Source organism: Sciurus vulgaris (assembly GCF_902686455.1).
Source record: "Sciurus vulgaris genome assembly, chromosome: 9".
NCBI lineage: Eukaryota > Metazoa > Chordata > Mammalia > Rodentia > Sciuridae > Sciurus > Sciurus vulgaris.
In genome coordinates this window covers 30,320,781-30,341,114 of record NC_136469.1, presented here as the reverse complement: position 1 = coordinate 30,341,114, position 20,334 = coordinate 30,320,781, and the positions used below count along the sequence as shown (strand labels likewise).

Here is a 20,334-nt window from a genome sequence, read left to right as displayed (position 1 = left end):
TGTTTTTCATTATTTTATGATATCCTCATTTGGATTATAATGAAATCTGTTTTGAGAGGGGAAAGTATGGTAATTTTGGATGAAATTCTCTTTAATTTTATTTTCTCCTTTACTAATCTTGCACATGAAAATTAAAAGTTGTTAATTATTCCTATATTTAATTGCATTTTTCATGTGTAGGTGTTTCAAAATAGTTCATGTGTGAACCATTGAAGCTTAAACAGCTTTTCAGTAATCCACAGAAATCTCAGCATTATTATTTAGGTTTTAAAATGCCATTGTTACTACTAGTATGAACATGTAGGGGCAGTATAGTACTGTTTCTGTAAATCTTGTCTGAATTTGTGGCTTTTTAAAATCTCTGTTACTGTTAAAGTTTGCTCTTCTCTGAGAAAATATCTTTTTAAAGGACAGTTGGTACTACTTCAGTAAGTTAAATTCAGGTACTCATGTGACAAAACTCATGGCTTTGGTTTCTATTTGAAATCAAGGAATATGTTGTTAGTTAAAAGAAAAAATGCATTTTTATAGTCAGACAATAAAAATGAGAATAAATGAATTCATGAAAATATTCAAAATACTAAGATTTGAGCAGTTTTGCTCTTATTCTGTTTCAGCCTTTCAAAATGAATGCCTAGAGAAATTTTTTTAGTGGGTCATAATTCCTCCACATGACAAGTGAATGAAACAGATTACTAAACAGTCTTAAGATTCTTTAATTGGTAAATACTATTTTTTATATCAAAACAGTTAAAGTTATTACAGATTTTAATACGAAATTTGGTAGCATTTCCCCCTTGACTCACACTTAAAAGAAAACTGAACAGTTATCTCTTCATCTATTAATTTGCTGTGATCAACACCTCCTACAATCCAAGTGCTACTTTAGGTATTTGCAGTACAAAAAGAAACAAAATAGACCCAAAAGCTCACCCTTGTGGAGTTTATATTAGACAAGCAGAGTACCTAAGAGCATGGATGATAGAGCTCTTTAGATTCGGTTATAGGTTTCTTGTTCTACAACTTACTTAAGCCTCATCTGTAAAATGGAGCTAATAAAAGTGGTACTTACTTCTTAGGGTTGTAGAGGCAAAATGAAATAACCTTTAGTGAGTATGATTATGTAATAATTCACTCTGATGGAGCCCACATAAGACTTTTTGGTATGTTGGTAGAATTTATAATTAATTTTCTTGATATAATAGTACTTTTTACTTTTACTCTGGGTATTTTAAAAATTTTCTCACTTTTAGTTTCTTCAGATTATGAAAGAAAATGCATGACACCAAATTCGAATACTCAGTTTTCTTAACCAGCTTTCTTAGTGACTGTTAATCTCTAAATGGAAAGATACTACACATGAAAAGTTAATGTGTTTTAGTTTTACTTATGTAGATTCATTCAATGTGGCTATCATGTATGTAAAAAATGAACTCCATTATGTCTTCCTAAATGAAGAAAATGATATGTGACATATTGGTATTTTGTTTGGAGATTCTCATATGTTCAGAATAGAAATGTGTTGGCTTCAAAGGCCATTAAATTAGAATTTTTAAAAGTGCTGTATAAAGGGCTGGGGAATGGCTCAGTGGTAGAGCGCTTGTCTAGTACATGTGAGGCACTGGGTTCGATCCTCAGCACCCCATATAAATAAATGAATAAAATTAAAGTCTGTAACATCTAAATATATATATATATAAATTTTTAAAAGGGCTGTATAATAATTAAAACTTAATAATTATAATAATTAAAAAATTTATTGATTTGCATCTTACATTAGCTGCTATGATGTCTACTAATTCCATTATATTTTTAAGTTCTGACACCTTTTCTTTCTCTTATTAACCCCCAAAATTTGGTCATTAAGAAATGGAACATACTTGTTAACATCTTTGGAAATTGTCTTGACAAAATGGCATTCATTACTATATAAGAATTGAGACTTAAGACATTTAAAGAACTGATCCACAGATTTTAACAAAAGTACTTAGAAATTTAGACCTTTTTTGGTACCCTGTGCTCTCTTGGTTCTATTTTTCAGTCATGTGGAAACCCCGTGCTTAACCCTCGGTATGTGAACCCCTTCCCCCTACAGATGCCCCTCAAACAGAGGTTCTCCCCCACTCTGTTTAATAGCTTATCAGTGATGTTCAGCGGCACTGCTTCCTTGAGGGGGAGAGTTGCTCTGCTGTTTTCATATAGCTTTGTTATCATGCAGTATTTTTCAGCTGCTCATGCTCATTACCATACAGCTGGTATGTAGAGAGGAGAAGGAAGCAGGCAGAAGTTGTACTGGCTACAAGAATAAGAAGCTCTCTTGCAGATGGGGTGCTGGCAGATGGGGCATGTGTTTGAACAGGTTTTACTAATAACAGAGTACATTAAAAATCATTCTGAGAAAGTCGAAGGTCAGTGCCATGAATTCAGAGCATGAGCGGTTGTTCAGCTTTTTGCAGACCTTTTTAGAATATTCATTTACTCTAATACAAAAAAATTATAAATGACAAGCCACAACCTACTCCAAAAATATGTGATGAATTTTTTTCTTTTTCTTTTTAACGTAACTTACAAAACATTAATACTGTTGGCTAGTGTCTTTCATCAATTTGCACTGTCATGACCTTTTAATAAAAAAGTCTATATGATTTGAGAAAATATAATAATATTCTTCAGTTTAAATATATAATATTAGCATATTTATTAGAAGATGAAACCAAAGATTCAAAAAGCTATGTGTATAGTGTTGACCCTGTTGAAGATTAAGTTGAGATATGTTCTATCGGTGCTCAAAGTTAGAGTGAATGATATGCCCAGAAATGTTATCTGTTGTTACTGTTATTCCTTGCTGATTTTTCATACTCACAAAACCTAAGCGAGATATAATTGAAATAACTGTGAATAATTTTTTTTAAAAAAGCGTTTCAGTGGGCTCTTAGTTCTTTTGACCCTTTTTTTTATTTAGCTTTGTCCTGAATGTCCCTTAAGTATTCACTCCTTTACATCTTTGTTTCCACCTAGCTAGTCCAGGCCACCATTATCTCTTGCCTGGTCTAGTGGAATAGCTTCCGTACATGTCGTCTCTCCATATCCAGTTTCACTTTCTTTCAGTTTTCAATATTAAATTCAGAATAATTTTTCAAGAAATATCTGATTACATCTTTTCCTTGACTAACATTCAGTGTTAGATTTTCATTGCTCATCTATAAAGATTGAGATATTTGGAGGCCTTTCATATTCTAGCCCTTACCTACTGTAGGCCTCATCTTGCACCTGCCGTAGTGCGCCCCACCCACCCCCAGCCTACTTCTCCTTTGGGAGAAAAGATGTCTCTGACTCTGAGACTGGGTTCAAACTTTTACATTATGCAGTATTTTAATATTTGGTTGTACTTACACAGTTGCACTGTAGCTTTATTTTGTTTTCATTGTCTTTGTTCCTCCTATAGTATAAACTCCAGCCCTGAAACTGAGAACATATTTAGTTTAGCTAATATATAATAGTCAACCAAATAAACATTATGTTGAATGAATTAGTGTCTATAGGAGATTGAAATAACCATATAAATCTATATTGGTTGTAATTAGGAATAAAGATAGAGATAGCTGGGACAGTAAAATACAGGATAGACTCACAGAGATATTCATATAGTAACACTAATGTGTTCTGCCAGGAAGTGATAACCCCATGTGGTTTATTATAGATAGATTGACTCTTAGAAAAAGGTCTTAGGAAATTAAGAAACAGGGCCAAAGCGATTACTACCTTACCTACTTTGTATGTCCCTATGTGGAAACTCCTGTGAGTATGTGTGTGCTACTTAGTTGATAAGTGACGCAGTTTTAGTCTGTATGAAATTAAAATGTTTCAAGTCACACAGAAGTATAGACCTTTTCAAGTGTACTTGGGTTGGAGTAATCAACAAAGAACATTTAAAAGCAGTTTCTTCAGTAAGTGTTATGATATATAATTTCTGTCAGTTTCCTGTAGGGTTCAGATCATTTTGGTTAAAAAAAAAAACAAAAAAAAACCTGTAGCTTCTTTGAAAAAAAGCATTTCAGAGGAAATCTTTTGGGCTATTCTGTTCCTAGTTTTCATTGTTTCATTTTTTAGAAAAATAAAGCGAGGGACCATGAAGGAGCGAGGGTAGAAGGTGAAAATTCTCAGAGTTGGGAAGAAGCAGCAGACCCCATGAGTTGCTATGAGCACATTTCACTGAACTTTCTTCCACTCTGCCCACTCTCTGCCCACTGATACCTACCACCATTAATACGTCAAAGATCACAGGAGCAATTCTGAGCCAAGGAGGCATCGGCAGTAGTGTAACAACTCTTTGTCAGGTTGCTTTTGGTAAATCATCAGAAGCAAGGGTGTCAGAGCACACATTAGTTGCCTGGTTTGTCTCTTTTCTGTGACTGCAGTGGTGGTAGAACAGATTTCATCTGCACATCACACATTTGCATACTGAAATAACTCAGAAAATGTCATAGACTTTTTAAACCGCCACTATCTCTTGCCTTGTATGTGAAGAACCCTATTTTGTTTTCTATAAACTGGAAGACCACGATCTGACCATGTTCAACTGCCTTACTTAATAGTTGTATGACCTTGAAGAAGTTAATTCTCTATGCTTCTTTTCTCATCTCAAAAATAGGTATAATAAAGTACCTCCTTCACAAGGTTGTTACACAGCTTCTGTGAGTCAAAGCAAGTGAAGCACTGCAGGGTACCTGACTAACGTTACAGAAAGTGCTATTTCCTATAGAATTCATTTTCCTAAGAAAACATCCTTTTTAAAAAACAGTTGCTTATTCCAAGTTGAATTAAGTTTATGGCATCTTTGACAGAGAGCACTGAAGGAGCACCAGACAGTTTAAAATCGAGTGTTTCTTTTTCCTTTTCTTCTGGTTTCAAACATTACCATGTGCATTTCCTGAAAAGACTTCTCTTATTCTTTCTAGCATGATGTATTGTCATATGAATAATTCCATTTATTAATTACCCAGTTTGTAATTTTTTATTAACTTTTCTTTCCTCTTGAATGCTCAATTTTGTATTCTTTTTGCTTAATGCCTATTTTTTAGTAACAGACCTAAATAAAAATAATAATAATATTTGAATCACTGCTTAGTCCCTCCCCCTTTCTTTATTGTTTAGAAAGTAGAGCACCCTTGTATCACTCAGAGAATTCATTTAAACTGATAATATTAATGATGGAATTTGGGGTTAAAAGGTTACCACTATAAATTGTTCTCACAATGATTACCTTTTCCTATGCTACCTGTGTATAAACACATATAGTATGTGTCATAAAATTAAAATTTTTGAAATAAAAAGTTTGGTGGGGATAAGTTACATATTGGGATAACAAAATCTGTTTCTTAAAATTGTTAATAAAAATCAGATGAATAAAAATATCTTAGGAAATATCATTTAATTTTAATCTTTGCTGCTCATGTTGTGATCAAAATAATTAACATGTCTTCATTTATCATCCCCTGAAAAATATTCAAAGTTTATCTTAAAGTGCATTTTGTCTCTTGATAGAATAATTTTAAAAGGATGGCTTCAAGTGAAGAAGGCAGTGATCTTTATCTTAAGGGCTAAAAAGCCCCCTGATTTTATGATGGACTAAAGTTTGACATCTTTTTGCTAGTTTTGAATTTGTATTCCTGGTAGATTTTAACTATTTCTCATAGGTTTTTTTTTTGTTATTGTTTTTTTTTTTTTTTTTTTTTTTTTTTGCTGTGAAATTCTGAACACAGACTCATAAAGTTTATTTCAAAAAAATTTTTAAGATTTAGTTTGTAAAAGTAAATTGCCATATAGCAGCTCTCAAATAGTTCAGCTGCATGCCCTCGTACAAATCCGGAGCTTCTTTTAAAGTTGTGATGCAGGTTTGTTTACTAGTGATTGTTGTCATTACATGCCATGCCTTCACGTGGCTTTCAGGAGACTCATGATACCCATCCTACAGAAAGAACTTTTGAGAGTCCTGTATCAAATGAGACAAACTTTTCAAAGTTAATTTTTAGACATTTAGAGGCCTCAAGTATTTGTTGATAAATGTTTTTAGAATTATGTGCCAAAATAGTTTTTATTTTAATGAAGATGATGAATTTATACAATTTGTACATAAAACAGTTCTATTACAGAAATTTTGTGAAGATACCAAAGTGCTTCTAACCATTAGTCTTATGTGGTTTACTACAAATAAAACACTATTATATGTCAAACACCTTTTTAATAGTTATTTTGAAACTATTTCCAAGATAGGCAAAACTACATCAAACCTGCTTATGACCCATCTATTGCTTCTTTGTATTCAAATTTTATTTATTGAATCTTCATTCTTTTGGGATCTGAAAAGATAGGGGTTCCATGTAAGCATTATGTTAGTCATATAATTATTGAGTTTTTCATAGCAAAGAATGTAGTTGTCAAATTATATATACAGTAATTGCTTTAAGATGTAAATTCATGTTTCTAAAATGAATATGTAGAATCTTCATTTTCAAACATAGTAAGGGCATGATTACTGGGTTTTTTTTTCCTACTCACTTGACAGCTATCTCAGACACTTGAACACTTAAAGAGCAAATGAGAATTTGATAAAAGATCACTGTGTACATTTTCTGAAGCAAGAACTCAGTGTTACTTTTGTTTCTTACCAGTCTAGCTCTAGTACAGAGCAAATGTTCAATGGATGGTTTTGAGTAAGTGAAATAAGTTTGAATCTACAAACTCTGATTCATAAATCAAGTTCTAAAAGATTGGTTAAAGTTTTCCTTGTTATTTGGAATTCTTTTGGAAAATTAATAAGATGCCTAAGATGATAAGAACTGCCTTTATTTTTCAAGGTTTAAGAAGTTTGAGTCTGGACTTGATGTATTTTCATCCACATGTTGGTAATGGAACATAGGTATCAAAATTTGTGAGCCCACTAATAGAAGATTACAGAATATTTTAGATTAAGGAAATCTGGATGACTGCATGGTTGTACCTAAGGGTAGTATTAAACTTCACTTGAAAGCTTTTTCCCCACCTTTAAGATTCTGTGATTACTTTCTGGGTTCTTTTATGGTCATAGAGAAACATTTTATAAAGTGTCTTTTCAACTCCAATAACTAAGGGTAACCACATCTTTCACTGTAGTAGATATTTGCTACAATAAAGTTGGCAGATACATAGATAGTCTGTAGAGATTGAGCCCAGTCTCTCTTTCTCAAAAAGAGTAAATTATCAAATGGAAAAAAAAAAACACAGAAAGTGGAAGAGCAAGAAAATAGAGAAATGATATGGTAGATACTTCTTCATTCTCTTAGAATTGAGTTCCTAGATATAAAGAGCTTAGGATGATGTGTGGCACATGGTACATGGAAATTAAGGGTTACTCGCTGTTCGAGTTCTCTTCCTCTTCTAATTTTAGGGGACTTTCGGAGGTCAGGTTTGAGAGGTAGTTTTGAGATTGGAAGTAATGAAGGAAATGAAACAGTCACTGCTATTTGGAAGATTGAAAGGAGGTCAAATACTTTTGCATATTCTTTTCTCTGCATGTATTTTCAGCAAGTGAGAATTGCTTTGGAGTATTCTTCAACTTTGTGTACATTTTGAGAATATTAAAAATAATATGGGCAAAGATTATGCAGAGAAATTGTGTCATGTTAAATTACTCCCATTTAGATATCTTCTGATTACTTCACATTGCACTTCCAAACTTTTGACCACGATCTGCAAGACCCTGTGTGACCTGGCCTGTGTTTACCTATCCGACTTCATCTTTTACCTGTCACTTCACCCCAGCCAGACTAATGTAATCATTTTCGCTGAAAAGTTGCCACCTGGGAAATGCCATTAAAAATTAGCCATACTTTTCTACTACCCTAACTACTCACTACTTTTACAGCACCGTGTTTCTTCTTTCTCTTAGAACTTACATTATGAAAAATTACTTTTTTAGTTTACCTACTATATCTCCCCCTTTCTGGAATGTAAACTATATGAGGGTATAGAAGTCATCTCCATTGTTCACCACACTATACCAAGTAACTGGGAAAGTTGCCAATACCTAATCGCTCAAATGTTAAATTTGTTTATGGATAAGTTATTAAAGAAACTCTTATTAATCCATGTAGATGACCACTGTTAACATTTTTATATATTTATTTAGGCTTTTCTCTCCCACCCAAAGGACTATTATTGAATCTCATATACTTTATAGTTTACTATAGCCCTTGTAGTTCTGAATGTGATGAAGGTGTTTTCTACAACTTAAAAAAAAGCTCTGTAAGAAAGTCTGTTTTTTAGAATGAGACTTTGAGTCTTGGTGCTGTAGGGCAGAGATATGGGGAGAGAGGGTGAAAGTGGAACAAGATGAAAATTTTCCAAGCAAGTCATACATTTTTAATAGCAGAGGTCAAATTGTTGGTGAGAATCAATGAATCATGTCCCCACCTACTTTCCTGAGTTACATTTTTTACTCTTTTTCAAATTTTTCTGAGGGTGTAAGGTTTTAATGAATGTTTAAGAATTTCTCTGCACCATTCCACTGTATTCTAGAAAGCAGCTTGCTTGTATGTATGATTTTTGGTACGAGTGCCTATTGAAACAGAAAGACCTTTTATTAATGAATGTTTGTAACCAAAATAAAATGTCAACAGTCTTTATACCCACACAGTAAAGTTCTCTTTGTACAGAAAGATACATAGAGCTCTAAAATGGAAAGATGAGTCATGATAAGAGGCACTTTTGAAGAAACCATTACTAATAAGTTAAAGAACAATGATGTCTCACACAAATGTTTTAGATGTAAATGTAAAATGTTTAAATTGGGAGATAGAGCACCACATAGGTTATTCTGCAAGGAACCTTGTAAGACCAGTGACTATTAGAAGTATTATAGACATTATTACTTCTAGAAGTTGATAATAGTGGTATTTCCACATACATCTCAGGTCCACAGATGGTAATTTCTTTCTTCCTTTTCAGTGTCTACAAAACTTTCATCTTTTCAACTCAGAATATATCTTTTATGAAATATTCAGACTTTTTAAGTAATTTCTCCATTTTCTGACCTATTCCACCCAATTTGATGATTGGTATTTAGTCTAATATTGTTCTTTATTAATTTCTTGTGCTTGCTGCTGAAGTTTAAGTATCTTGGGAGGAAAGGTATTGCAGTGTTTTTGTTTGTCTTCATTGTGTTTTGTGCAGGTTGGGAAATAGCATATGATTTTTTTTTAAAGCAATCTGATTTATTAGCTCAACAAATAGAAATTAGTTGATCTTGGGGACCAGAGACCAGAGTTCTGAGCACAGTTGACTATTTAATCCTGAGAAGGCATTTCATTTTCTACTTCTCCTTTGTCATGTGTTAATAACAGCTACTATCTATTTGTTCATACAGTGCATTCATTATGCCCTTGGTGACCTAGGGCAGGTGGAAAATGTTGATAGTATCACCATTATCAACTTCAAATAAGAGAAAACTGGAACTCATAAAGTCCAGTAGCTGACTGAGGGGTTACATTCTTAATAATGGAAAAGCTAGTGTTTAAACTTAAGTTTCTCTGATTACAAAGCTTATGTACTTCCCATACACAAAGAAGAATTAGATTAGATGGTTTTCAGGCTCACTCCATGGCTTATGGCTTCCTGCTATAAATGTTTTTTGTTGATTCAGTAGGTACCACTTTTTTCCCTCGCCTTTATTCTTTTTTCAAAACTTTTGTCACAACTAATAGCTACTAAATTAATTCCAGAATTTCAAAAAGCCCCTGAAATGAATACAATATCAATTTGCAGGCCTAAGAAAAATTTTTCTCAAGTCAGGTAGATATATTTGAACATCACAGACAACTCCAGTAAATATGGAATTGGGTAAAGTAGAAGAATGAGTAGGGTTCTTGGCCTTACATTGAAGGAAGGTTGATTTCATTCTCTATCCATGTTAATTCTTTCCTGGGTAATATTTGTTATTTTATGTTTATTGAAAGCCTTTTTGTGTTTTCCCATGATATTTTCCTTATTTTACTGAAAGTATTACCATAAAAAATTCACAACAAAATTTTAGAGGAAAGTTTTGCTGATGAATTCAGGATACTTATAGTTTATTTTGGATTTGAAGCATAAGATATAAAGATTAAATGCCTCCCAGATATATCAGGGTAACGTGCTCACTTTGTTGTCAAATTATTGTGCTGCTAATGGATCCCTATAAAAAAAAGCAATGTAAAGAATGTTGACAGCGCTATAGAAATATATATTTTTAGTAGAGCAAATTAAAAAACCCATCTTTATTATTTACTTCTGTGTCTGTAGTTCAGTAGAACTCTTAACTTGCATTATTGTGTGCAAATTCTGTATGTATATTTATATATTTGTAAATACATTGGTGCATATGTTTTACTCTTTGAATAACATTGTATTTGAATTTGTGTGAAATCATCAGGGGCTGCATCTTTGCAAAGAGAGTTTTAAATAGCTTAAAATTTAAGAAAAAAGAATTATTTTTACAATTTTACTTACCTTAAAATTTTTTTAAAAAATAGCCTGAGCTATGATATATTGATTTGTACTTTGATTTACTGAGGTTAGAATTTATTGTATTATAAACATCCTCCCCCCAAAGTAAATTTATTTTAAGCAAAGCTAAATTATGTATAGCACTTTTGGTGTTTGGGGTTTATTTTCTTATGAATTAGTATTACAATACTTGTTTACCTAGGTGGCAATATCGAACTAGGTGTGGTTCATTTTGCTTCATTTTATACTTTTAATATTTTTATTAACTAATTTCATTTGGAGTTTTGAGAGTCAGATGTGTGTATACATTACCCTGTTCTGTGTCTTAATTGACTATAAATTTAATAGAGGAAAAAAATGTCTCAAATTATATACTATCCTGTGTCTGATACATAATAGGAGCTGGCTAAATCTTATTGAATGAAAAATGTAGGAAATACTGATCAATGTTGTCACCCTACTTACATTATTGAAAATGTAGATGCTGACCATGGGTACTATTTTAATTAATAATACCTGTAAAAGAACAGGTTTATTAACTTGCCAATTTTAGTTAGGAGCCTTTTAATGAGAACTTACGTCCCACAAAGTTAATGACAGTGGAGTTAGTGGAGTTTCACAAAGTTTGTTTCAGCCTCAACATGCTTGACATTCCTTTCTTTGATGTTGAAATTTTGAACTGTCTCTAATCTAAATTCTGTGCTTAGGGCAAGACAGCTAACTGTGGTAGGTGGTTTCCTATTCCTTTTCAGAGTAAAGAGTGTTGTCATGATGATGATAAAATCACTGACATAGGAATATAAACACATTCTCTTACTATTATAAAATGGAAATGTATTTTAAATGTCAGCAAGTTAATGAAAAGCACCAAGAGTATTCATAATATCAGCAACTAATTATAACAATTGGTAAACTTCTTACTACTGATTATTTTAATCTTATGTATGTTTAAATATATGTACTTGTTAATGTATATTACACTTATTAAATAATGCTGTGGTTGCTATTGTTTGCTTGTATAGCCAATTATTAAAAACTTTTTGTTTTACATCATTTTTCTGAATGCTATACAAGTAAAATTGAGCAAGATGTGAACCTTCAAGGAGTATTATAGGAGATAAAAATGTGTAAAAATAATAACAATGAGCTATGATAAGTGCAGTACTAAGCTATGTATGTATAAGATGAAAATAATAAACTCTGAGAGTCAAGGAAAAAGAAAGTACTCTATTAATTACTTCCTTTGCGTTGACACTTTTTTTGCATACTTGAGTTACATGAGTCACTGAAGACTTTCTATTTTTCTATTTATGTGTAGATTATTTTTGTCTCTGTTCATAACAACTTGCCTTCTAAGAAACTTAGTTATCCCAACCATTTGCTCAGAAAGAGCCATTTCTCATGTATTAATTCAAGGGTTCATTGTTTTAATGTCCTTATCCCCAAGAGACTTGAATTCTGGGGCAGTACATTTGCATATCTTTGCTTTTGCGCTATTTTTCCCCTCAGGTTACCACTATCATCCATTCTTCCTAACCTAGCTCAATGAAATTGTGATGAAATAAACATTGGGTCTGAATTGGCAGATGGACTGTATTCTAGGACCTTGTCATGTGTCATTTCCCTTGCTAATGGATTTTCAATAATGTTTATCAGTCAATGCAAGAAATCATTTTTTCTATAGAATGGGAAAAATTATTACCTAGCTGAAATTATGTGAAAATTTAGTTCATTGTAATGAAATATATTTAATTCTTTGACACATATAAGTATTTTCTTAGCTAAAATGGTTGACTAGCCAAACTTTTCAGTGAACTGACATAATGTTTTTAGCATAAGATATAAAATACTTCTTAAGTACTTATATAATATATGGGCTGATGTAAGGTTAAACATTCCTGTTTACCACTGGGGTAATAAAGATATAGACAGCAACACAAAGGGTTTTTTGTATCATATTACTAAAAAATCTGAATAAAGTTTTAAACATCTAGATGTTTGCCAAGGCTGCCAGAAATAGGGATTTGAGAATGATTTCATTTGCATTTTCATGTAAGATTCTGATGGCAGTATATTTTTCATTGACAGTACTCAAGAAAATGTTGAAAATAATTTTTATTCTACTACTTTGAAATCCAATTAGAAGCTTAATTGACTAGCTTTGTTTGGCAAATTCTTCGTTCACATTTAAATTAAAATCGTGAACAAAATATAAAGAGAATTGTTTAAATATGTGGGAAAATAATGCTTTTATTAGTAGTTAAAAGCATATACATTTCTCACTTAAAGAATAAACATATTAATAAAAATCATTCCCAATTGGGAAACTTGGTAGATGGAAGATATAAAAACTTCTCAATGTGTAGTTTTTTTGTACATATCATTTTAAATTTTGACCCATGTAAATGTTTTAACCTATTCAATAAGAACATAAATATGTATACCTACATATAAGCAAACTTTCATGGAGAACAGATTTTCCTGCGTCTTCATAGACATAAGTAGAAGCCATGTAATCACAAGAACATTCCTTTGAAGATACAAAATCAAGAGAGATTTTCTTTTTAGATATCGTAGGTTTTGAGACTATATTCCTTACTTTATTAAAGTTGGTGTCTGTTCCTAACTGGTAGACTTTGAAATGATTAGTTCAACTGGAGATAGAACATGATTTCATTTGAGTCAAAGTGTTTACTGTTAGATCAGTGGAGTTCTATAGTCTTATGACAAGTTACCATGGACAAATTCTAGAGGAAATTTCACTGGTGTTCATTGTATACTTTTCTTCAGGTAGGCCTGGACAGGAGGTCCAGAAAATTCATCAATCATCTTCTTCCTTTTTTCCTTTCCTAAATCATGAATGTTCTAAAGCCTCTAATAAAAAGGGTTTATGAGTCTATTCCTAACAATTAGGCTATTTTTTTTTTTTTTTTTTGCTTTGAGAAAGAGATTTCAATTAAAAAATGATTTCCTTTTGAAGTGAGCTAATTGTTTATTTAGAAAACTAACTTCTGAGTATGTGTACATATTGTTTCTGAGGGAAAGAATTAATTTAAGAGCCAGTGCATTTTTTGAAAGATAGTAGTAGGATACAATTTCCAAGAGAAGATCTAAGTGTACATCTTCATAAAGTTTTATATTCTTTGTTTTAGTAATAGAGGTAAACATTTAGTTTTTAAATCATGATACAATTTTATTCAGTATTTGGAATCATTTTAATAAGGAAAGTAATTTACTATCATAGCAGAGTATTAAAGTTTATTAAGTCCAAATAGTTTATTCTTTTTTTCTGAAGAAACTTTCTAAGTACTTTAAATAACTACAGGCACACAGGTTACTTGTAATGAAGAACACTAATGGGAAGGGTAGGAGTTAATTAACTAGACCCTTAATAATGGCCCTTTCTAGTCCAAAGAATCTTATAATTGCCTCCGAAGCTAGTTGTGTTGCAAGTTGCAAGATGAAATATCTAGATTGTAGTAGTCATTCTAAGAAAGATGTTGCCTTCAGGCAAACTTTGGTACTTTTATTATTATGTAAAATGCCTTTTTAATGATAAACAATACACAGAGTCAGAATAATTTTAGGGAGAAGTTGAGTGTCTCCTCTTTGCTCAAGATTAAATTAGTAAATGTGAAGCCTCTCCAATGAACACAGCTTTTGCTCCCTTTGAAGAAAGTAGCCTTTCAGACAAACTTTATATACTTAGGTAGTACTAATTTGTCTTAAAAAGATATTCTCATGATTATTGAGAACTGGTAAAGTGTGTGATAATTTTCTTGAAAATTCTCTTTTAAAAAAAAAGGAAATGGGAAAGCCTAGGGAATATTTTCATGAAATCTTAATAGAAGAGACTTGCAACTTGAAATGGAACTTATATTACATAATTTCTGCAAATGCTGTGTGCACCAAACTGGTTTACCTTATTGTCAGTTCTCCCAAAGAATATTTAATTTTTCCCCTTGGGATTGCCCATTTTGTACCCATCCAAGCTCCTTGAAAAATCTGATCAGTCTGTGCCAGGACTACAGTAGAATGACAGTTAATGAAAATAGCCTGCCTTGCCTCTGCTGGGGCAGGGGTGGTGGGGGGAGCTGTATGAAAATATATTTCATTTTCAAAATGTTTCTGGTAGGACTTATTTATGGAAATGTTGCTTGTTATTTAAAACTCTTCAAAAATGCAGGTTTCACAAAATACAAAAAATAATCTCCTGAAAGTTTGAAAGGGGAGAGGGGGCTGTCGTGTGGGGGCGGTCTCTGTGCTGCCCACATCCTCCCTCTGTTCGGTGCGTTGTGTGCTTACGGGTTCCCTGGAGCGGATCACCATATAATTGATGTGCAGTCTGCATTGCTGAATCCTGGACTGCACCATTCTGTGTTCAAGGGAAGATGTAATCTGATCCCTCTGCTGCTGAGGGAGGAATCTGTTCAGTCAAGGCTTTGACAGGGCATAGTCTCCTCCAATAATCTTCTCCGTTCTCTCTCATTATTCCCTCGAGTTCTTCTCAGTCAAGCTGCATGTATGTATGTGTGTCCCGAGAAGCGGTTTGATACTGAGCTGCATTTGCCTTTACTGTGGAGTTTTGTTGCCGGTTCTGCTCCCTAATCTTCCTTTTCTGACGTGCCTGAGCATGTCCACATTAGAATCTGTGACATACCTACCTGAAAAAGGTTTATATTGTCAGAGACTGCCAAGCAGCCGGACACACGGGGGCACAGAATCACTGAAGGGGAAAAATACAGAAAATATGGGTTTCTACGGCACATTAAAAATGATTTTTTACAAAGTAAGTAATCTGTTTTCTTCCTGTGCTGTGTGATTGTGTGTGTGTGTGCCTGCCTGAGAAGGAAAATCTGTATCATCAGAGATGGCTGCAGTATCCTCTAATTTTGGTGGGTGGCTGGATGTCTGGTATTCTGTTTTATTTCATGAATGTAAGCGAATAATGGAAAGACAACGTGAGCTGGGAGAAGCTTCGTATTTAAAATAAAATGTATATTTGAATCTGAGAGATTTTCACTAAAAATACATTCAGACTTTAGAAATGTGGCTCCGTTAAATGCTGACCTGGAAATACTCTATCCTTAGTTGGTTTTTAGTGAACCTTTTGCCTTCAATTTTTTCTATACATTATATACATATTTTTTATTTTTTCATTAGGTGACTCAATGTATAGAATCACTAGACTATTTGGGATTTATATTTAAAGAGATCATATTTACTTTCTGTTCCCCTCAAAAAATTGCAGAATTAATTTTTGGTTCTAAAGTCAGTATTTTCTGTAAACAGTACAATATTTAAGAGACTTATGGTCACTGAGAAGGTGCTTTATTTTATAAAATAATTTTAAAAAATTATTCCTCAGTGATTCCTTTATACATATTTTTGGGGCATTTTTATTCTCTGAAGAATTTCTAAGATGGAAATAAAGTTTGCTTTTAGTGGCAAATGGCATTTGCACCAATGTATTTACAAGATATCCTGGGAAGTTCTGAAACCAGTATTGCAAACTTAATTAGAATGAATATTAGAGTTTCTCACAGTATTTATGAAGATAATCTGTGAAAGTTATCAAAAAACTTGATTTTTAAGGTAATCTGTACTGACCGACCTTCCCGATTATGGATTCATTTGCAAATATATGTGTGTGCGTGTGTGTGTGTGTGTGTGTGTGTGTATACATATATCTATAAATTATATGCATGGAAACAAGTGGCTACTTATATGTTATAGCTTTTATATTACTTGTTTACTTTTTAATACAATTATTTAGAAAAAGAAAATAATGGATTTTGAGAGAAATCCCTTTAAAGCAATGTAATGAGTAAGAAACTTCTGAAGGGAAGAAACCAGACCAATTCTATTTTTTTTCCAGGAGGTATTTCATGAACTAAGGTATAAATTGTGGATAAGCTGGTTGTACCCTTACCTCTTGCCCCCAATATATCATCCTGTATTGATTAGAAGACTTTCTTCATGATGATAAAACAAAATCTTTATTATCTGGTGTGACTCAGAAAGATTTTTAGAGTCTCTTTGGTTCTCTTTCGTATTTATACTGTATCATGCTGAGTTATGGTGTTCCTATGAGGCAATAGGCAGGAAACTAAGGCTACTGCAAAATAAGGGTTTTTACCTACTATCAAAATTAGTCCAGTTACGCATCACTCTAGGCCCCCCCAACAACTTGTAGTAATACAGTAATTAATGAGTGGATGCAAATCTGAAAGAAGTTCTCAAATTAGAAAAAAGTTGAATCTTATTGAATCTTATTTTCTAGTTCTAAAATAAACATATGGTCATATGACCCCAGTTAACCGATAGTAAAGTATAAAAAATATTTCAGTATTGACATTGACAAAATGCAATCCTAAATAGTTTAATGGCATAATGAAACACCTAAAAATGTAAATGTTGGGTGTATGTTATAAAAAGCATAATTTATCCTCCTCAAAGCTTTTTGTTGTTGTTTCAAGTTAGCATATTTGTCCCGACTGTCAGTAGAGCTCTACTCTGTATATATAGCAATCAATGACTTTTTTCTTCAGCTTCAATATGTCATCTCCATATTTTTCTGATTGTGGAGTTACTTTTTTACTGACCTTATTACCCACATAAATTACTTTATGCTTTATTATGATCTGTATTTAAGATTATTTTATTTCTAGTGCTTTCTTTACCTTTTTATAATGATATAGGTGTTTAAAATTCAGTTTTCATTTTCATTTCTGGTTTTGAAATTTTGAATTTTGTTTGTTATTTCTTAATAAATGTTTTTAAGGAAAAATGAAGCTCAGTGAGGAAGACATGTTAAATGTAGTTCTTTTCTGTATGTATTATCATGAGATTTCCCCCCTTATATTGGTTACCTAACTGAAAAACATGGAAAGTATTACTCCCAAAGACTACATATGATGAATGTCATTTTTTAAATCACCATACACTATTCTCTGGACAAAAATATCAGGGGGGGGATGTATCTTTCTAGTTTGTAAGTGTAAAACAAAATAGAACAAATAGAAGAAACTGTGAAACACTTATTTTCTGTATTAATTGACTGCCTAATTTCCATTATAGGCATATGAAAATTTTAAGAAGTTTTTAATATTAACATGCTAACTCAATACTTGATAGTTGCAGATGTGATTTTTTTTTTTTAATGTATCTTATTTGTTTTACCTTATAGATGAAAAGAAAGTTGGACCATGGTTCCGAGGTCCGCTCCTTTTCTTTGGGAAAGAAACCATGCAAAGTCTCAGAATATACAAGGTAATATTAAATATAGTAATTGATTCTCTTGTGGTTCTCATAATTTTTAGAGTTGATGCTTCTGAAAGTATCTCTTTCAGTTTATTCTCATAGAATAATAATATTAACAGTTCTGACTTTTTAACATACTTGAAAGTTACTAAAAATTGGGAAATAAATCATTTTAAATAGGAGGAAGAACTACCACCATAGTTTATATTTTGTTATTAATACATTAAAGTAAGATGTGAGTAGAAGTTCTCTTGTGAGCAAAATTTTAAACTCACAATTTTTAAGGAATTCTGAAATGTAAATGATAAAATATGAATATGAGCAAATGTATCTTGTTACTATAGCAACAGCTGTTCTAAGAAGGATATTTATATTCACAAAATTGGAGATAAATTTATTAGCAATGAACTAACCCTCCCAGTTACTGAATCTTACTTCATGAAATTAATGTGTTAGAAATTCCCTTTTATTAGCTTGGTAGGTCTTATGTTTTAACACATACATTTCTACACCAGTAGAATAGTTTCCATAACAACTAAATACAATTGTAGTCTTGTTTCCTGCTTCAGTCCATCATTTTTGGATTTTGCATCAGTATACAACTTTTCCCACTCTCACGCTAATTAAGCCAACTTAAGCACAATATCTATTATCCAGCCAATTAAAAATGGCTTTGGATGTCACTTGGAATGCTGTATTTTTAAAATTTAAATGACAAAAGTATCTTAAGAGCTCTTTTTTGTCTTTTTCTTTTTTTCTTTTTTTTTTTTTGGTATAACTGTCACTTCAAATAACTGATTGGAAGATAGCAACCCCAAGAATTTCTTGGTTATAACACAGTTCCTTCTTTTTTCTCAAAGTATTTTGACTTAGAGTTATTTTTGTTCTGTAAGATGCAATGAAAGTAACATTACCCAGATACAAGGCTTTTTAAAAATTGAACTTATTACAGATTTTCTCTCTCTCTCTCTTTTAATCTTTAGAGAAACAATTTATTCTTATTTCATTCAGTTATGGAAAATATTTCTTTCAAATGCTCTTTTATAAAATTTCATAATAATTAGAATAATTTTACATATAAAATACTAGAGAGATGATACAAAGGGTAAAAATAAAACTGTCTCTTAGTTATTCAGGAGCTTCATTTCTGTGTGATTTTTCTTACGTTGACTGTCCCCCTCCCTCTGACTCCTAGCCTTTTGACAATTTTACTGTGTTTTGGCACTTCCACCAGAGGGTGTGGAGGGATAGAGAGACAAGTAAAACTGTTCACTTCATTTTGCTTCTAACGTTGATAAAGTATTTCTTGAATGAGAAAGTTGAATTGAACGTTAAGCTAATTGTAAATGCTCTTTTATAAATGCATAGATTCCAGTAAGCCATATCATTTTGGTCTTCTATTAGTATGGCTGATACTAGGACAAAGGTATTAAATTGTTCAGTTGTTTCCAAGGCAGCTTATCAAAAATGAGTGTTGAATTTTATCATAGAACACATAAAGTTTATCTTTAATTGTTCACTTTTTTATTGAGAAAGCAACTGCCTCTTGAAAAAAATTTGCTAACAGAATTAGACCCAATGGCATATTTCGTATTTATTTCCATGTCTGTTTTTGGAGATTTTTGTCAGTTACTAATGTATATATTTGATGTTTTGTGGTATTTTTTACAGATAATAAGATGAAACTCATTTTCCTTTTTTCTTTTTTTTTTTTTGTCTTGGAAAATTTAAGTTATAAGCACATCCTATTTTATTTTGGAGACAAAACTGAATTTACCTTTGAATTCGAAAGAAAGGATAGATTTGATTGAATATTAGAGGTTAACTTAAATGTGTGTTAAAAGATTTAAAGAGGGCAGGTATGAAGATTTTTCTGTAAAATATAGCAATTCAAATATATTTCTTATCAAAAAATGAGATACAGGGGCTGGGGAGATAGCTCAGTTGGCAAGCACAAGGCGCTGGGTTCAATTCCCAGCACCACTTAAAAAAAAAAGAGAGAGAGGAAAACATTGCAGAAGTTGTGTCATTAGTAATTTATCAGAGCTTGATACACAACCAATGTATATGTTCTTTGGATTTAAAACACTATTACAACTCAAGAAATTAAGGATCATTCTATAAATATAATTTTGTTAACTAAACTTTCCTCTCCTTTTTTTTTATAATATCTCTAAAATAGAAATGCTGAATATTTACTTTGAGTTTAAATAATTTAATTGAATACAGAAATTAAAAATACAGTTTAATATATTAACAATATACTTATGTTCTTCCTGCTAATAGTCATTTTTAGAAGTGTTAGATAGTTTTAGAGCTGGGTCAACTGGTTTTAACCGCTTTCATTTTACTAGTTGCAGAATTTAATTTCAGATTTGTTTGGTTTTTTATTTGTCTCAAAGTTTAAATTATTGGATTATTGGATAAGAATGTTTCAATGATTTCATTTTATTTAATTTTGCCTGTAAGTTCTTGACACCTAATTTGAATAACTCCATGTCTAATCAAGTCTGATTCTTATCAACTATCTAGACTAAGCTTTATAAATAA

At 32.0% G+C, this 20,334-nt stretch overlaps 1 protein-coding gene across 9 annotated transcripts in view; it reads left to right on the top strand.

Annotated features, from left to right (window-relative positions):
• Window positions 1-20,334, top strand: part of FBXW7 (F-box and WD repeat domain containing 7) — a 191,202-nt gene that overhangs the window by 145,198 nt on the left and 25,670 nt on the right. For 8 of the 9 annotated variants that reach the window (XM_079153436.1, XM_079153430.1, XM_079153434.1 and 5 more), the window contains one exon: window positions 17,711-17,793. In XM_079153436.1, coding sequence (XP_079009562.1) covers window positions 17,711-17,793 — 83 coding nt within the window. Of the gene's footprint in view, window positions 1-14,708; window positions 15,311-17,710; window positions 17,794-20,334 lie in introns of those variants that run through there. The other variant, XM_079153438.1, reaches the window with a different exon arrangement.